We start from the raw sequence: 21232 nt of genomic DNA on the forward strand, positions 1-21232 counted from the left end.
ACCACCTCCAGCAGGAGCAGCTTGTCCACACTTTCCTGTTGTTGAGACAGCTTACACTACACTCGTTCGTCCTCTGTTAGAATATTGTTGCGCGGTGTGGGATCCTTACCAGGTGGGATTGACGGAGGATATCGAAAGGGTGCAAAAAAGGGCAGCTCGTTTTGTGTTATCACGTAATAGGGAAGAGAGTTGGCAGATATGATATGCGAGTTGGGATGGAAGTCATTACACCAAAGACGTTTCTCGTCGCGGCACGATTTATTTACAGAATTTCAGTCACCAACCTTCTCTTCCGAATGCGAAAATATTTTGTTGAGCCCAACCTACATATGTAGGAATGATCATCAAAATAAAATAAGAGAAATCAGAGCTCGAACAGAAAGGTTTAGGTGTTCGTTTCTCCTGCGTGCTGTTCGGGAGTGGAATGGTAGAGAGAGAGTACGATTGTGGTTCGATGAACCCTCTGCCAAGCACTTAAATGTGAATTGCAGAGTAATCATGTAGATGTAGATTTGTGTCAGAAGAACTGTTGGAGGCTGGCCAACAAAGGGTAGAAATGAAGAGGATGCGGCAGCAGCAATTAGCACTAAAACTGAAGTAATTGATGACTAATTTATTAATTTATTCTTTTTCTTTGGGGGGGGGGGTGCAATGCCCTGTCAGGATGTATTATTTCCTTTCATTATCTTTTCTGTTAGGGGTTATTGTACACTTGCAGTAAACAGAAAGTCGGTCAGTGAAAAATTGACAACACAGAAGGCATTTCAGCATTTCACAGATGAGATAGCTAAGGCTCCAGCTGATAATGATGCTTTACATAAGGAAATAGATTGTTTAATGAAAGAAGGGAACAGTAGCTTTCTAGTGTGTATCCACCCATCATTGATAACGGTACTACTTCACTGGTTACCTCATTTTCGGGTAACTCTGAGGAAGATGTTTTTGTCTTTTTTGATAATTTGTATCCAGTCGTGATGTTATGGAACTGGAGTAGTGAGCAGTTGTTAAGTGTCGCTTGTTTAAAATTGGTAGAGGTGCTAGATCATATGTGATGTGTGATGAGAAGTTGCAGCATGGTCTTTCCTTACTTTGTGGAAGCGTTAGGAGATCGTTACAGAAGAGAGAATACTGTGAGGAGGAATGCTTAATGGTATAGTTAAAATACAAGGGGAATCAGTAGAAAAATTTGTAGACCACACCAGGAAAATCTTCCCCATGAACCACGGACTTTGACATTGGTGAGGAGGCTTGCATGCCTCAGCTATACAGATAGCTGTACTGTAGCTGCAATCACAATGGAGGGGTATCTGTTGAGAGGCCAGCCAAACATGTGGTTCCTGAAGAAGGGGAAGCAGCTGTTTAAGTAGTTTCTGGGGCAACGGTCTGGATGATTAATTGAACTGGCCTTGCAGCATCACCCAAAACAGCACTGTTGTGCTGGTACTGCAAATGGGTGAAAGCAAGGGGGGCAGTTTTACTTTATGGTCAAATTATGATGGTGTCCTCTTGAGTAAAATATTTTGGAGGTAAAATAGTCCTCCATTCGGATCTCCGGGAAGGCAGGAGGACGTCAAAAAAAAAAAAAAAAAAAAAAAAAAAAAAAAAAAAAAAAAAAAAAAAAAAAAAAAAAAAAAAAAAAAAAGAGAGAGAGAGAGAGAGAGAGAGAGAGAGAGAGAGAGAGAGAGAGAGAGAGAGAATGGAGGAGGGGCATTTTTATGGTTTGAAGCATGGAATGTCAGATCCCTTAATTGGGCAGATATGTTAGAAAATTTCAAAAGGGAACTGGACAGGCTAAAGTTAGATATAGTGGGAATTAGTGAAGCTGCAGTGGCAGGAGCAACAAGACTTTAGGTCAGGTGAATACAGTGTTATAAATACTAAATCAAATATGGTTAATGTAGGAGTAGATTTAATAATGAATATAAACAATAGGAACACAGATGAGTTACTATGAACAGCATAGTGAATGCATTATTGTAGCCAAGTCCACACCTACTACAGTAGTACAAGTTTATGTGCCAACTAGCTTCGCAGATGATGAAGAGATTGAAGAAATGTATGGTGCAATAAAGGAAATTATTCAGATAGTTAAGGGAGACAAAAATTTAATAGTCATGGGGGACTGGAATCCAATAGTAGGAGAAGGAAAAGTAGTAAGCAAATATGGACTGGGGATAAGGAATGAAAGAGGAAGCTGCCTGATAGAATCTTGCACAGAGCATAACTTAATCATAGCTAACACCTGATTTAAGAATCACAAAGAAGGTTGTATATGTGGAAGAGGCCTGGAGACATTGGAAGGTTTCAGATAGATTATGTAATGCTACGACTGAGATTTTCGAACCAGGTTTTAAATTGTAAGACATTTCCAAGAGTAGATGTGGCCAAAGACCAACTGCGGTTTGTGTGACCAACGCAGTAAGTAAGTAAGTACGTAAAATGTGGACTCTGGCCACAATTTATTGGTTATGAACTATAGATTAAAACTGAAGAAACTGCAAAAACGTAGGAATTTAAGGAGATGGGACCTGGGTAAACAGAAACAGAAGTTGTACAGAATTTCAGAGGGAGCATTAGGGAATGATTGACAAGAATAGGGGAAAGGAATACAGTAGAAGATGAATGGGTAGCTTTGAGAGGTGAAATAGTGAAGGCAGCCAAGGATCTAGTACATAAAAAGATGAGGGCTAACAGAAATCCTTTGGTAACACAAGAGTTATTGAATTTAACTGATGACAGGAGAGAACATAAAAATGCAGTAAATGAAGCAGGCAAAAAGCAATACTAACATCTCAAAAATGAGATTAACAGGAAGTGTAAAATGGCTAAGCAGGAATGGCTAGAGGACAAATGTAAGGATGTAGAAGCATACATCACTAGGGGTAAGACAGATGCTACCTACAGGAAAATTAAAGAGACCTTTGGGGAAAAGAGAACCACCCATTTGAATATCAAGAGCTCAGATGGAATACCAGTCCTATGCAAAGAAGGGAAAGCATAAAGGCGGAAAGATATATAGAGGTGTCTGTCTATACAAGGGCAATGTACTTGAGGGCAATATTATGGAAATGGAAGAAGACATAGATGAAGATGAAATGGGAGATATGATACTGCGTGAAGACTCTGACAGAGGACTGAAAGATCTAAGTCAAAACAAGGGAGTAGACAACATTCCATTAGAACTACTGATAGCCTTCGGAGAGCTAACCATGACAAAGCTCTTCCATCTGGCGGTCAAGACATATGAGACAGGCAAAATACCCTCAGATTACAAGAAGAATATAATAATTCCAATCCCAAAGAAAGCAGGTACTGACAGGTGTGACAATTACCAAAGTATCAGTTTAATAAGTCATGGATGCAAAATACTAACATGAATTATTTACAGATGAATGGTAAAACAGGTATAAGCCAACTTTGGGGAAGATCAGTTCAATAGAAATGTAGGAACACGCAATGCACTACTGACCCTGCAACTTATCTGAGAAGACAGGTTAAGGAAAGGTAAACCAACATTTAAAGCATTTGTAGGCTTAGAGAAAGCTTTTGACAATGTTGATTGAATACTCTCTTTCAAATTCTGAATGTGTTAGGCATAAAATATAGGGAGCGAAAGGCTATTTACAATTTGTACAGAAAGCAGATGGCATTTATAAGGGTCAAGGGGCATGCAAGGGAAGCAGTGGTTGAGAAGTGAGTGAGACAGGGTTGTGGTCTATCCCCAATGTTATTCAATCTGTATATTGAGCAAGCAGTAAAGGAAACAAAAGAAAAATTTGGACTAGGAATTAAAATCCAGAGAGAAGAAATAAAAACTTTGAGGTTTGCCAATGACATTGTAATTCTGTCAGAGACACTGAAGGACTTGGAAGAGCAGTTGAATGGAATGGACAGCATCTTGAAAGGAGGATATAAGATGAACTCAACAAAAGCAAAATGAGGATAATGGAATGTGATCGAATTAAAACAGGTGATGCTGAGCGAATTAGATTAGGAAATGAGACACTTAAAGTAACAGATAAGTTTTGCTCTTTGGGCAGCAAAATAACTGATGATGGTTGAAGTAGAGAAGATATAAAATGCAGACTGGCAATGGCAAGGAAAATGTTTCTGAAGAAGCAAAATTTGTTAACATTGAGTATACATTAATTAAGTGTCAGGAAGTCTTTTCAGAACATATTTCTAAGGAGTGTAGCCATGTATGGAAGTGAAACATGGATGATAAACAGTTTAGACAAGAAGAGAATAGAAGCCTTTGAAATGTTGTGCTGCAGAAGAATGCCAAAGATTACATGTGTAGATCACACAACTAATGAGGAGGTACTGAACAGAATTGGGGTGAAGGGGAATCTGAGGCACAACTCAACTAGAAGAAGGGATCGGTTGGCAGGACACGCATCAAGGGATCACACGTCAAGGGATCACCAATTTAGTATTGGATGGAATCATGGATGTAAATACTGTAGGGGGAGACCAAGAGATGAATACACTAAGCAGATTCAGAAGGATGTAGGCTGCAGTAGTTACTTGGAGATGAAGAGACTTGCACAAGATGGAGTAGCACAGAGAACTGCATCAATCCAGTCTTTGGCCTGAAGACCACAACAACAACACTAGAAAAATCAATATTGATACAGATGAACAGAGGGATGATGTTGCCAATAAAGCCATACTGTAGCAAGCAGGACAATGGGTATCTGATACATTCTTTTCAGGAGATACAGGCTGTCGTGTCAGGTGAAGTGCACATGAAATTCCCAAAATCCTTGAACGAAACACAGTTCAGTCAGAAACTGACTCAGCAACTAGGTTGGAGGAGAAATGAGTAATTTTTAATGCAGTGGTTATCTTATGGAATTTGGTTCTCTGGGCCATGTTCAGCTGTTTTGTAGAAATACATTGTGTCAAAGGTGTAAACAGGTAGGGCACTCCATTCAAAAGTGTCTGCAGGCATGTGTAAGGTGGAATTGGGGCAACACTTGACCAGACGGAGGGTGGAGTGACCACTGCACAACACTTCCAGTAAGTGTGTTCATGGGACAGCCCTGTGCAAAATGAGTGCCACACATTTGTCTATGTGGCTTTGTAAAAGGAAGGTTGTGTAAGTTTTTGTTGGATACAGGATCACAGGTACCCTTGGCTCGCCAAGAGTGTATTTGGTTCCGTAACACTGAACCCACCTTGTTGTACACTAAGTAGTGTGGGTGGTTTGGCATTGTTGGGCTTCAAAGTGGGCAGGAGATACTTCCGGGTGTGTGTGGAAGTTCTCCATAGTGTGGGTGTAAACTATAACAAAATTCCTGAGCTACACTTACTGGATAAAAATCACGCCAAAGTTGACCTATAACCGGGCACAGAGGAGCTGGATAGGACATCATTCTGTCTTGTTTTTACTGCTGAAAAAACAAAAATTTCATAAGGAAAACCTGAACATTGGGTAACCATACATGGTCTATTAGACTGACTCATGGGATATAATACTGAAAAGCACAGGAAGGCTGCTCGGGATGAATGCATGAGCCCATGTGCCAAATAATACTGTTTTTAGTACAGCCATTGCTCTGGATCTGGAACAACATTTCATAAAATTGTAGCTTATCATTTGTGCAGGAAATTGGTGGAAGCTGAGTAGTTCTATTTTGGTTGGTGAGGTGTGAGGCTATCAAAAGGTGCACTGAGAGATAACATAGAACTGCATAGGAAGGTGAGCCGAGTATGGATTTCTGTGTAGAATACAATGAAGCCAAGACACTCTGTTGATTTAACTGTGCTGAGAAAAGTTGTTACATCTGGAAGGACACGATAAAGTGAACACAGGGAGATTATTGCAGTAATACACAGAATTATTTAAGCTGCCTGGACCATTGCTGGTGACACCACTAAAGCAACACAGAATTCCCACTAGGAACAAGCCACCTGTGTGTAAGAAGCCATATCAAGTCCTAAACAATCTGCAACCAGTGACAGAATTATAGAAGAAAGTACCTGGTTGGCACCTGTTGTTATCATTCCAGAAAATCTTCTGATGGTAAGAAGGCTTATAGATTCCTCTGTGACTATAGACAACAACTGGTGCCTACCTTATGCCAAAAATTACAGGGATCTGAAACAATCTGGGCCAATGCCATTATTTCACCACCATGGATTTATGAAGCAGGTACCACCAATCAGAGATATCAATGGAGTATCTGCCAAAAACATTGTTTCTGCTTCCATTTGCTCACTAGTGGTATCACTGGATCCATCAGGTCTCAAAAATGCACTGACAACTTCCCAATGCTTGTTAGGCAGGATGCTACAGGTCGAAAACTAAAACAGCAGATATCTACAAAGATGATGTCATTGTGTTCTCCAAGTGCCAAGCCACTTCATACTGCAGAAAGCCCATTACTTAAGCTATATTTATCAGCCATGGCTCACATCTGGTGCAAACCATAATAAAGGATTTCCAAACATGTAGCACAGCACAGGAATTGAAGTCTCATATCGGTATCACTAATTTTTACGGAAAATTTATTCCAAGTTTTGGAGAGGTAGAAAGATTCCTTATGAGATTTTGTTAAAGAAGGGAGCTAAGTTTCATTGGACTCCAGGCTGCAAAGCACCATTTGAGCAATTTCAAGATTTTGTACTGTCTTGTGACTCCAGTGAGAATGTTCTAAGGCTGTGTTTTAAGTTAAGACATAGAAGGGAAAAACACCCACAGCTTATGCTCCTAGACAGCTCAATCAGGCAGAGAAGAACTATTCAAGTACCAAAAAAGAAATGCTCAAGATAATTTTTGGCCTTGCCTATTTCTGCTGTTATCTGTAAGATCACAATATGTCATGCACCACTGGAATGGCTTCTGGCAGTGAAAGATTCAACCAGTTGTTTGACCTGCTGCTATGCTTTATGGCAATTTCCAGGTTGTACATCATCCAGGGGAAGGTCACAGAAGCACGGACAGACTTAGTCACGAGATATGCATGACAGAATGTATTGGGAGTAGGCATGAAAAAATGCTGCATACCTTAGGCTGCTGACTGTTTGTCAGCAGTTCACAAGGCAAGCACAATGATCAGAATGGACATTCTTGGTCCTTTTGCACAAACACCAGCAGGGAATTGATATGTATTAAGGATAATTGATAATCTTTCATATTTCTTGCCCATGACTGCTATACTGAAACAAAGGCAGAAATGATGGCACAGATATGGTTAACCAGCGGATACTGAAATTTGGAACACCAGAGACCCTAGTAACTGACTAAGGCACTAACTTTATGTCCGATTTATTGAAGTAATTACACTGACTACTACACATAAAAAGCTTAAGAACTGGTGCACTACACCCACAAGTGAATGGCAGAAGTGAAAGAGAATCGCAGGAAAAATGTTTGAAATTTTGCTAAAACATTAGAAAGTATCTGGTGTCAGTTTAAAAAGATAAATACAAAGGCTCTAGAATGGCAGGAAGGCACCCACAACAAAAGAAGTGAAACTGTTTAAGAACCATGTTGTGCAGTGGGTTTTGCAATCCAAATCTCCTGTGCCGAAAGGAAAAGCTAAGAAATTCATTTTGCGATACCAAAGATGAAATGATATCTCCAGTTAAAGTCAAGCTGCAACTTCTGAACCCAAGCACAGCTGTCTATGTAGGAAGAATTCGTAAATTTCACGTTGAAGCAGAAGCACTGCCTCAATTATCAGCAGCTCCTTCTGAAAATTGATTCTGAGATTGGGTGGAGAAAATAAGAGAAAGGAAGGTAAAACCAAGAAAGTGAAGCAGGGTGTATCTACAATTGTGCCGACACATCCATGCAGTATTTTACAGACTGTGAGGCGCCCCTTACTTTTTATGCAATTTTTTTTTTAAATAAAATTTTTACAATTTTTATTATTAGACTGCAAAGTCACATGAAAAAAAGTTCTTATTCATAAACCAAACTGATCTTCAAAATCTCTGAAAACTGTCAGCTGAACTTTCTTCTTCTTATTATTATTATTCTTCCTCTTCATCATCATCATTGTCTTCTTCATATATTATGTTCTTCACTGCCATAGAGAGCCTCACTTATGCCACAATTCTTCAAAGATTTAACAATAATGTCTTCTCTCACTCTAGGCCATGACTGTTTCATCCACTAACATACTTGTTTGATGGTAGGTCATTTTAAAGCTCCCTTTGGCATGAATTCATGTTGCGTTTCATCCCCAACCATTCATTCCATTGCTCTCTCATATTTTATTTATAAAGAGGTTGCAATTGCGAAATAAGTCCTCCTGAAACAACAGCAAGCTTTGTGTTTCCCTGTATTAAGTTCTCCTCCACAGAATTTTTCAAATGACTACTAAACTAGTCTAGGAGAAAAAGAGAACGCTTCTTCAATACAGCATCTTTCCTTTACTCCCACACTCTGTTAATCCACTATTTCACACCTGTCTCGTCCATCCAACTCTTGTCATGTACATGAACAATAACACCTAGTTATATTTCAGAAGGTCTTGGCATTGTTTTTCACTTGAAAATGATCATTGGATTAAGTTTAGTACCAATTGCACGACATGAAAGGACATCACTATAGTGTATTTTTTCATGTCTTCTTTTTTTTTTTTTTTTACAGTAACAGTTTCACCACATTTCGTGGCAACAGTTCTGTTACTCAGCACATCAAATGTCAGAGGAGCTCTGTCCACTTTGGTTTTCTTTCGATGTTGATTAATGACACAATGGAAAGATAATATTGTCTCTCCATACTCTTATTGGCATTTTATGAGATATTTTAGTTCTGGGTTGCATGATAAGTCCTTGATGCTTCATAAACCTATAGCTCCAACAAACTCCACCCTTAAAGACCGTTAAGTTCCACTGGAACGCCATCTTATGACTGTGTATTTCCATCATTTTTGTATTAACTCCAATGCCATTTTGACAGTATCCTTGGCTTCATTTCAATACATACTCTTCTATTTTGGCCATTTCCATTCAGTCCTCTACTTGCACATTTAGTCTTCCTCATTTTTTTTTTCAGTTCTTCTTTCCTAGCTCGCCAATCGTGAATAGTTTTTCTGTTGGTGAAGGGCTGAAATGTTGCTCAGCTGCACTGTTTCCATGTTCTTCTGTATATGCTAATAACGAAACTAGCTACCGACAAAGATATTGTTCTGTTACCAATAACAACACAAATCACTTTTCAGTTCAAGTTCACTGGCCTTAGAGTGCACCATAAGCTAGACAGTGTTCTGAGTTTTTGATGGTAGGGTGGGAGGGAGACAGTGTTAGCAAGCTTGTGAATCCCAGGAACTCATATTCGCCACATTGGTGAACTGCTGCTGACAGTTGAATCCGATGTTGCCAGATAGAGATAGGTCTCCCTTGGTATTTAATATATGGCCATTTTTGTGACTGGCAGGAATTTTAAATTGAACACTGGACATTTTTATATTAATTTCAAGTATAAGATGCACCTGAATTTTGGAGGCAATGTTTCGAAGAAAAAAGTGAGTCGTATAGTCCTTATAATATTGTATGCCTTGAGATCATGAGGTGGCCTTTCAAACTAATTTTTTATGTTCTCTAATTAATTATTAGTGACATTTTTGAGTATATATTAAGGTTATATCCATGTTTGTGTCGCTTTTCTAGGAGAGCCTCACAGGAACCTTTTAGTGCATGTAATAGGCTAAGAGGATTTTCAAGAAATTTTATTGGCAATATGTCACCTTAGCATGTGGAATTCAGTTTAGAAGGATAGCATCAGTGTCACCTGGTGCCACACGTTTACTGTTTCGCGATGTGTGTGTCTTGTGTAGAAGTAGTTGTGCTGATTGCAACACGATGTAGGTTGGCAGTTGGCAGTAAATGATACTGACTGCGTGTACATGTGATGCATGTAAGGTTACCAATTCGTTATAGTGTATGTTTGCTAGGTCAGTTTATACTCATTTAAGATGATGGGGGTTTGACTAAGTACTACTCTCCACTGTTACTGAAGTGCCAGAAGTGGCAAGTCACTGGCCACCCCACAAAATGGACACACAAAGTCCTAGAGTCATGCGACTAAACTCTGTTTGATACTCAAGTAGCCTGCAACCGACTGCCCTGGGGAACCAACACAAGTGAAACTGAATTATTTCAAAAGATAAGGTCACACTGGGTAACCTCAGTACCAAAATCGCTAGTTGTCATTTGTACCTGCTGTGAACAGGAATACAACTGGAGGGACAGGGATTGCTGATAAGTGCTACACAATGGGGCATCTCAGAACCTATTTTTCAGTTACCTACCATCAATGGAACCATCATCCTAAATACCAATTACTCATTAATCTACCTGCCAGACCTACCCTTCAAAATCCTACTTAAATGGTATGATAGATCTGACCCTTTTCACTTCACTGGATCAGACGATATCCACAAAAAATGGCCATAGAAACTTTGACTTAAGCTGTATGCATAATCCTGATAATAGTAAGTATTATGTATTGCCAGTTCAAATGTAGAGTTGCTTAAAATCCTACCCTTACCTCTGTTTAAACTCCAGGTCCACACCCTAGCCTTGCTGGCAGCTATAACTCAACACAAAGTGATGGAAAAGGACAAGGGACCTAGAAACTCCATATCTGAATATACAAGAGTAAGATAGTGTACATAAAGTGACAAAGAGAAGGGAAGGACATGCTGATGCAAGAAGTTACACTAGAAGTATTTACTCCGAATTCATGCAGTAGAATGTAAAGTATCTATGTAGCAGCCACATACTTAAACAGTAATCCAGTAGTCCAGGTTAATTTAGGGAGGGGGGGGGGGGGGGGGGGGGGAGGAACTGTAGCAGCACAGAACTCAAATGTCATCAAAGACAGCCCAGAACTGTAATCAGTCATAGCCTGAAAGCTGGTCAGTGTCCCTGCCTACACAGCAACCTCCTCAGCATAAGCCGCCACTTCCAAGCAGTCCACTTCCGTGAGCTACTGGCCAAATATGGGATAATGACCAGCTGCTGAGTCACAACAGTCAGATCCCAACCTTTGACCTTTGCTATAGACATTTCCAAATGACACAAAAACACAGTCTCTTCCACGAAGTCAGCCCTAGGCAGCGGTATTCAAAACCCCTGGTCCAGTCCGTCTGTCATCGGTACAGTTGGGCCATACTATGATGCACAGCCTGTGCCAGTCATCACCATATGACATAGCCATGACTGCCATCTAGGCTATGAACCAATGACTGCCATCTTACTGTCTGAGCCCAGGCAGCCAACACTCTGCCACCACCTCACGGTCTGGGTCAGGCAGTAAGTACTGCATCATGGCGGATTGCCATTGCTGATCACTGCTCCACAGTCTGCAGTTCTGTGCTCATCACTTGGATAGTTCTGCTGGGCATGCCTGCCATAGTCCTAGCTACCAGCTGTGTCACTGCTGCCCCTCTGTCCGGTCTCACCCAGCAGACATGTTCACGTCTGAAGGACATTGTTTACTGCACACTGCAGGTATACTGATCTATGATAGTTAAGTGTTTTGGCAACAGACTGGCTGCCTACATTGTCTGCATCTCCAAAACCACCTCCAGCACAGAGCCACTTGCCCATACCCTCCCGTCTTACCCTGTTACATTGTAATGGGAATTCTGTCATGTGTGTTTTAAAGTTGAAGTATCTTGAATTTGTTTGGAATCCCCATGCTACATAACCTATAGCTACACAGACACTGCAACAATACTCTAGATGTACTAAAATTTTAACAGTCATTCTTGTGCACAGCCATGGATTTCTGCATCAAGACACACAGCCTTGCATAGCAGATAAAGTTCACTAAACATGACATGTTATTTAAAGGCTATTTGGTCAAAATGTGCCAGATAATATTTTCAAATGGAATTATACAAGCAAAAAATCAAGTAAATTAATGTGGAGGACCATATATCAATAGAGGGGCACCTACAGAGACAATATACCACAGAACTGATCTGGTTTCAACGCATTAAGTTTCAGATAAATTTCTCAAGTAATATATAAGACCTTCTGCGGTAAGCCATCAGTTGATACTCATATGGAAGGAGTTAGAATACTGAGCTAAATCCAACTGTATTTACAGATACTCAATTGCTGAGAGAACAACAGAGATCACTGCAATGTTATATGGTACAACACAAGCACTAACATACACGCCAGTAGATCATTACAATAAATAGTAAAACCTGTAGTTGGATGTGCCAATAGGTAGCCACATGGACACAATAGACTTGGTAGCACTCCACAGTGCATATTCCTCTGACAAGTGCAAAATGACTGCCAGAAAAAAGGTGCTTCTTCCAGCCCATGAATATGATAGCTCCTACACAAATTCAACTCATTTGTACTACAGCAAGATAATGCCTGGAACACTGCTGCTTTCAAGTAGCCTTACAGAGAAATACAGAGTATCTGTGGAGAAACAGCCATACATGCTGCAAATCACAGATACTTATTTTGAGTTTCTGGGGCTATTCTACTCAAAAATACAATTTGAGGCATATTATAGATACTATATTGGCACAGACCTCAGCACCTTATTAATGTTTTATTGCACTAATAGTGCTCATAATGCACTCCTAGTAGAGATAAGTGCTGCACAAAGCACTACTCCATACTGATGGACAGTATAGCTCCCCAAAATGGACAGGAATGTGTCCGATGGGCGTGTCACACACACTCACATGAAACTTGCCATCAGTGAACACAAAATCAAAATATTCACAAAATAGCTGCATTTACTAATTTAATTCACAGTACCTATGGTTTGCTGGCTCATAAAGAATAGTCTTTGCAAGGCACAGCTGCCTTCATACACATCAAAAATTTGATGCAATTTCAGCTTGAATTCTCTTTTCATGCTGAAGAATTTTCTGTTGTGCATTAAAATTAAATATTACTTGAGAATATTCTCTTTACATTAAATAATAGTGACTAGGTAAAATCTAAATTCACATAACTCTACCTTTCATCATTAGGTGACTGCTGTGGTAGTTGGGTTGCACCACAGCAAGCAGAACCAGCTGCTGCAAGCCTCTTGGTATGTGTAGCACATCTACTTTGCTCACAACAGCTGACAGTGCACAATTCTTGATTTTGCTGTCCACAATTTACATAGCTGGCACCTTTACCATTCATTGCATGCTGTATTGAGTCTAGTGAAGGTCTTCTTGTGGCACATGACTGAGGGTGGCTGGCTCCCAGCATACGTGGTGATGACTGCGATGGTGTTGATTTGGTAGTACAGTCTACAATGGTAGATGGTGACAAATCCATCGCTGTCACTTGATGGGTGTGCATATTGGATAAAGCACTTGTCTTATTGTCAGGATCTTGACACAACCTTTTTTCTGGAGTACCACACAGACTTTCACTTTTACATTTTTCATCCACAGATTCTGAATGAAGGGCTGTTTTTGTTGCAGAGATGTTGACCTGAAGGTGGTCTGGAATATTATTTTGTATATAGTCTGAAGATTGTGGTATTTCACTAATAGCTTGGGATGAAGAGATGCTGTTTGGCTTCTCCATAACAGGACGATGCAATTCAGTTCCTCTGGGGATTCTGTCACTCCACTTAACCACTTGGCATTTATCATTATACTCTGGCGTGCTTTTGTCCTGTGACAGATCCATAACATCACAATCACAGTTTAAATTTTCAGTGTCTCTCACAGAAGGAAGTGAAGCTTCCTGTGAAATTCGGTTAGAAGATGATGCAGTAAGTTCAGAGCGGAGTTGCACGTTTGTACTGCTAGGTGCTGGTTGCACACTGTTCACTGGTAATTTCACTGCTGAATTATTCATGGAGTCATCGAAAAAACTTGATGGTGGCGGTACAACCATTCGATGGGAGGACTGCCCAACAGTGTGGACTGTTTTGTACAGCAGTGGTTGTGTTGGTGATGCTGGGATTCTTGTGTGCTCAGGAAACATAATAACTGGCTGACTGTAAGGAAGTTGTTGTACTGTTGTTGTTCCATGCCTTGCATGCACAGTATCTTGTGGCAATGCAAATCGAGCAGCCCACTCCCTCTCAGGCAGCTTGTACTGGTATCTGTATAAGTCCTGGAAGGTTCAGTCAGTATTAGAGACATTGTGTAGTTAGCACATGTTTCTTGGATCATCATACATAAGAAAAGACAATGTAAAACAGTGAAGCCACAACAAAAAGCTATAAGAGGACTATGAACAAAAACACTGTGCAAAAGCATAAAGCCCACAAACAAAGCAAAGTTGCTTTACAGTGAAGAGGTGCAAGTTTCTGGCATTACTTTTTTAGCAAGTCACATTGAAATGAAACTCCTTATTTACATTTAAGGAAGGTAGTTGGGAATAGTGTTAGTGCAGCAATAAATTCAAAATACACAGAACAGACCAATACACTGAGCACAAAATACTTTCAAAAGCAGTGGCAAAAACATTAATGAGGCCAGAAATCAGGTAAAACCTGTAGAGGACTTCACCTTGAATTTTGACACTTGATATCACAGGTTTTCTGCTTTCCAGAGGACTACATATGCTTGCTCAGTAAAGGCTGTAACTAAGTTCTATGAACTCTTTGCCCCATTCCATCTCCTTCCATTTTTCATAATATGCAGGGAAGTAGTCAGTTATAAGGAAGAAGTGACAAACAAAGAGAGATCACACGAAATGTGCAATCCCTTATATGTGTAGCAGCAAATAACACAAACATGTAGCACATCAGAAAGAGCACAAGCATACATCAACAACAGTTAACCAAAGATATTTGGCATTCTAACAAGGTTAATGATACAAACTTTTTAGGAGGTGTGACTAATGTAAAACAAAAAATGGTCTACTTATTTTGAAGAAAGGTTTGGTGTCAATAAGTAATTCATAATGTCTCCTGTGTATGTCTGCATATGCCCAATCCTTCCTACCTTCATCACAGTGATAAATGTTTAATACTCCACACCATCCCCACCAATATGTGCAATACCCATATTTTCCCTACTTCTGTATTTTATTTTCCCCTTTTCTTTTTATTTGATTATTTCATTATTATTTCCACTTTTCATTTTTTCTTCCTCCTATAATCTATCTTGGACCTCCTATAGCCCCTGAACTGAAGCTGCCACACTGTTTACTAATGTGTTATCTTTACCCTTTATGTTATCCAATGCTTTTCCTTCAGCTTTACCTCCCTTGCACCACATAAAAAATTGGTCCCTCTGATCTTAAAATATGATGACCCCCTGCCTCCTCCCTCACCTTCCACAATGACAAATGAACCTACTATCTGAAAGTTAGTAGTGCTGCATCCTATTTTACGTGTTTCTATTGGTAATAACAGGCTGTGTTTCCTATAGAGAAGTACTTGCCAGCCATTCTGTCTGTTTGTCAGAATAATACTTTCCTCAGCTGTATTTGACCAACAAGAATGGGGCATTTTGTTTTACTGTATACAAACCAGAAGAGCGAAATACCTAATGATCACACATTGAGAGCATCAGGGCAGTCAGCTAGCCTTCGAAAAAGAACAGGAAGAGGATGAAAGGAACAAAAATATGTGCATGCAACATTCACTTCAACACGAAAGTAGCTGTTTTTTGTGAGTGGTGCATCACTTGTCTATTATGTAGAATATTATATTTCCCACTGTAAAGCACTGCTACGAAATTCCATGGTCAATATAACTAACAATGTTCAAATGTACAATAGCTGCTGGATACGCACCATTACTCTATGGCACATTTTGGGACAAGTTTTCATCAGTGGGGAAATGAAGGTAGATCTACATGAAGTAATTCACATCATATATCAAAGGTGCTCAATGAGAATTGTTGTAAAGTGTCATGGAAGCAACAGCTGCAAACTAAATGCAGTCTTTTCCCCTTATTGTCGAATGTGAGAGTACCTTATTTCAGAGTACAGCTACTTGAATTTTCCATAAAAAAATTGGAAAACAGTTTGAATGTGTCATAAATGCAGCCAAAGATGATAAGCAGCTGTCGGTAAAGAAAAACGGCCAGGTTGCAAGTGTAACTGAGTAATTCTTCCTTCTGTCTGTTCTCAGAAATAACAATAAATTTTGTTTAACATACCTCCAGACCGGAACTAAAAAAACTGTAAATAGTAAAAACCACTACAAAACATGGGATGAGTTTTAGTGGGTTCTGGGAAACTATCCAAACCAAACTCCATATAATCCATATTCCAAAGAAATGAAAGAAAAACGTATTGCATTACAATTGTGCAATCAGAAGCTGCAATGAAAAAGACAATTAAAGAACTCTGTCTGTACTAAGTACAACTGATTCCACAGATGAGTCTACTGTAAGAATACAGAACAAGACTGGACTTACATTTCCATGGCAGAGTTCAGATTACACAAACAGTTATTCATGCAAATAATTTCCCCCTGATATCATTTCAGGCATAAAGACAACTCTACAAGCACTTACCTGGTATCATTATCTGACAGACTAGGTAATCCGACAATTTCTACTGTTCTGTTTTTACAATTAACTTCACAAACTGTTCATCAAACAAATATCAAACTTGCCTAATCAATCATAAAACCTGAAAGCTTCCCAGAATCCCATTACATAACAAGCCTATAAATTTAATGGCTGACTAAAAAAGTTAAGCACCTGGAATGAATTGTTATAGAAGCAATTTTGTACATGCACAGAACATCAATGGGTATCTAAATGACTATAATTACAATGATCTGTGGTAGGTAAAATGCTCACAAGAGTTAATTAGTGCTGTCATGACAAGGCCATATTATCAGCCCTCACAAAGTACTGCATGGTGGTCCTGGGGGTGGACTGTTTACAATTAGTAACATTACTGCCGGCAGCTGGCTTGTTGGTCTAGAGGCATGATTCCTGCTTTGGGTGCAAGAAGTCCCGGGTTCAAATCCTGGATGGGCCAGTAATTACCCTCAACAGGAAAAATGTGTAGCAGTGCCAGAGAAGTAAATACGACATACTTTCTTAGGATGAAAACAACTATTAGTTCCAACTATTAATTCCAAAAGCTAGGTAGTGTGTCACTTTTATACCACATATTTTACCTCCTGAAGGGTTGCCAGAAATTTTGTCTCAATGTATATAATGGGTATGTTTAGCATCAGATGGTTAGCAAGCACTTTGAATAGCCATGGGGAATACCATGCACTTGTGTCATTTGGCAAGAGTTTGTAATGGGCATTACTGTGGGTCTACACAGGGCTTTCAAATCAAACTGTGATATCTAGGCATTTGAACAGGTCAGTAGTCCAATGTAGATTGAAAGGGAACCAGAGGGTAAACTGCACATCACCAACATTTGGATCAACCAAGTCTGATCACACTGAGGGACATCACCATCTGTGAGCCAAGACTACTGTAGCCCTTCTTACATCTGCATCTGCCATCCAAACAGAAGTAATGGACTTGTCATCCAGTGTCACCCTTCATCATTGGTCGGAGATTACAGAAGCTGTCCACTGAATTGCCCTCCCACATGTTGGCCATTAGCAGTGCCACACTGATGACTGTTTACAAAGTGGTGACAATCGTGAGGAACATGAACTGTTGATGACTAGCACTTCATTAGATGACAAATATAGGTTCTGCATTACCTCGGATGACCTCTGTCACTAAGGGAGAGAATAAATGAGAGAAAATACATTCTGACGTTGGTGTTACTGCTATTGTGAATGGTGTGAGGAGCCACTAGAAGTGTCTTCAGGTCATTTCTGGTAGTGATTCAGGGAACTATGATGATACAGTGGTACATCACAGACATATTGCCTCCTCATATGTCTCAACTCTCATTAGATAGTATCCTGGTACTGTCTAGTGGCAGCACAACACTCATCCAATAAGGTACATGACATATGAACTTCCTACATGATGTTAAGTGGCTACTTTGGCCATGTTCCGCAATCTATCCCCAATAGAACATATGTGGGGCCAGTTTCATTGTCAACAGCATCCCAGTACCAAAGTCCATTTTACTGAGGGCCAGTTACAACAGTTGTAAGTCAACTTATCCCTGGAGATGATTCAACAGCCACATGACATCCTCCTCAACCAACTGTAGCCAGACTCGAGATGGAGCAGTGTCTGACTGATATAAAACCCCACAGCCTTTCTACGCACAAAGTTTCATTTTGCTTCCTTCTCTCCTTCGATGTACTCTCTATTTTTCATAAGTGAATGTAAAAATGGTGGGTGACATGACTTTTTTGTTGTCATGTTAACATTCAGCACAGAAGCAAACGAATAAGCCACAATTTTTTTTTCACCACTGGCTCGTGTCATTAGTAGATACCCATTTCTTCATGTAACAACCAGGCGTATCAAGGCACTCAGCAATAAAAGAAAATAATGGAGCTGACATATCAACCACGGAAGTCTGTAAAGGTGACAGAGCTGAAAAATGTATCACTCCCCTATATGCTGAAACCTTTTCCTTACGTCAGAATGGAAGGCGAGAGAAGTCTTATTCAATTGTCTCTATATAGGTTATTGCTTTCTGCTCCAGTGGGAGGATCTGCCCATTGTGGTGTCAGTTATGTAAACAGTTTGTTACATGACATTTTAAAATTTAATGATAGTCCATACTTCAACCTACACTTTGAGGCTGGAGGTTTTAGCGTCTTGTACAGTGGCTGTCTCATACAGTTTTAGAGCTGATGCCTAAATTGATAGTAGGTAGAGAGAGAGAGAGAGAGAGAGAGAGAGAGAGAGAGAGAGAGAGAGAGAGAGAGAGAGGGGGGGGGGGATTCAGAGAGAGGGAGAGATTTAGAGAAAGAGACAGTGATCTTCATTTCAAGGAAGCTGGTATTTTTCATTATGTTGAAACTTTTACAGGTTTCTTTTAAAAAACCTTGTCTCATAAAAAATGTTATATGGGCATTAAAGATCCAAGTGTTGTGCCTTCAAACAAATATATCAGCAGCATCATCACTATACCCTAACAGCAACACTGCAAAATTTGATACCACACAAAACCAAATGGGGGGAGAAATACATAAGATACAGAAACATGCAAGTAAATGCAGCAGGATTAACCCTAACAAGAAGCAACATTAAAGTCATTTCCCAAGGAGCTACTCAAAAATCTTATATGTCTTACTTGAATCCCAAGATGAAGATAAAGATATTACGTAAATTTTCTATCCTTCCATCTCTGTGGCTGGTAGTCGTAAGCCATTGTTTCTCCTCTGGAGCTGCTTGGTGTGAGTTGCTGTAATATTAAAGGTTAAACTTTTTGCAGTGGTTTGTTTATGTACCTATTTAGTCACTGTCTTAGATGTATCAGGACTTGCAAATATATATACTTAATTACGACCGTATCATCAGCAAAAAAAATTTTGGGAAATTTTCCTTTGCCTCGGACCAAGTCACTGATGCACCTATACCCATAAGATGCATAAAATATTTTATCCTAACTTGAAAGACAATCTGTTATTCATTACTTGATTATCTCCACATTCATACACAGGTAGGGTTGTGTAGAACAGATAACAGGATGTTTCCACTTACATAATTTTATACTGATGATCAACAAGTGAGAGCTATAACAATATAATCATAGACTAATTTTTGAATAATGGAATTTCGAATCTTTCAGCTACTCTGTATCAAAATAATTTCATATCTCTTTCATAGAAATCTGTATGAACACAATAAGGACCTGTGGTACCACTAATCATTTCTGTAAAGCAAAAGGTAGCCGAAGGGAGAAGAACAGAAGTTCTCTGGGGATAGGGAGAGGCAAACACTTATTTTTCTTTTACAAGAAATCACTTTTTAAGACTCATGTCTTAAAAAAATGGTGTGTTTAAGTTTTTGCATTGTGTTTCTGGACTGAATCAACAGGCAAGACTAGGCAATGCCAAGAAAGCAACAGAAGTGGAATAATTTAACACACACAGAATATGATGTGCAAAATATAAGGCATTCAGTGTGTAGCATGCAGTTCAAGTAAAGTATGTAAAAAAACAAAAAAGTTTGTAAGTCACTTATTTATATTGCCACTATTGGTATTATTGGTATGAGCCACTGAAATGCCACACATACAGTGAACTTTAAAACTAAAATTTTAACACTAGTTAGAAGTTTTGTTGAAGCTCTCAAGAGACAGAATTGCTCCCTGTGACAAATGAAAAATTCTGTGGTTCGGTAACTTATAAGGGACACAAAACTAGTGAGTGTGTTCTGCATCTACTTAATACTGTGTGTGTATCACTAAATAATCACTCAGATGTATCTAATATAGTACCGTGTGTTACAATGCACAACAGTTGATCACTATAATAATAAACATCAAGGAACCACAAGAAAACAAGATTAAGTTATAACAAACATGGGTCAAGCAATAGTAAACATTACAGTACCATATGAAAACATTGAAGTCAATACACAGTCTCATTTATGAATGCAATTTAAATATATATTAAATGCAAAAACTAAACTTAGTTTCAAAAATAAATAAATGTAACCAAAATTTGAGAAAGATGCTTTTCTTCAAGAGAGGTAACTATTTCTGTAGCTACAGTGGAAACCACTAATTAATGAAACAAGTGACCTGTCAAAATGATAAAAAAAATTAAAATGTAATCCCCCCCAAAAAATTAAATTGTCAATAGATGGTGTCATGATAAGACACAGCAGATTCAGAGCCAAAACTGAATGGATTAAGTTTCCATTGCTCCTCTCACAAAGATCAGGCACATATCGTTAGCCAGCTGCTCCTAACATTAAACAAAACATTACATGAGCCTTAAAACTTCCATTATTTAATATGTGTAAAATCAATTTCTGACTGCAAATTGCAAAAGGGGTATTCAAATGCACAGCTGGCCATTAAAAGAGTGACACCATGAAGATGGCATGCAACCATAGCAAACTGGCATGAAGCGTTCTAAATGCTAGGATATGCATACAGTCAGCATTATGGTGTACCCACACAAAGGAGGAACACCAAATACATTCTGGAAATAGAGGAAGATTACGCAGTATGTTTCTCTCCTTGCTATATGGGATCGAACAGCCATGTTACCACAATCAAATCCATTCCCTGATTCAAGGTACGAGGAATAACCACATGGACAGTGCAGCTACATCTGGAGCACCCTAGATTGTAACCACAGCAAAAATTGTTGCAGCTTTCCTCGAGGTGCCAGCAGAGAGATGCATGCTGACAGTGGTGCACCCACTGGCAAACCTGAGCATAGGGATGGCGCTATGTCTTCTTTTAAGGTGAATCCCAGTTC

The 21232-nt window shown here is 39.4% G+C and overlaps 1 protein-coding gene across 1 annotated transcript in view; it reads right to left on the bottom strand.

The window, feature by feature from the left end:
* The window catches only part of LOC124775929, a 97377-nt gene that overhangs the window by 7752 nt on the left and 68393 nt on the right, over positions 1-21232 (bottom strand). The window contains exon 7 of the mRNA XM_047250777.1: positions 12959-14061. Coding sequence (XP_047106733.1) covers positions 12959-14061 — 1103 coding nt within the window. The remainder of the gene's footprint in view (positions 1-12958; positions 14062-21232) is intronic.

The sequence above is a fragment of the Schistocerca piceifrons genome, chromosome 1 (assembly GCF_021461385.2).
Source record: "Schistocerca piceifrons isolate TAMUIC-IGC-003096 chromosome 1, iqSchPice1.1, whole genome shotgun sequence".
Taxonomy (NCBI): Eukaryota; Metazoa; Arthropoda; class Insecta; order Orthoptera; family Acrididae; genus Schistocerca; species Schistocerca piceifrons.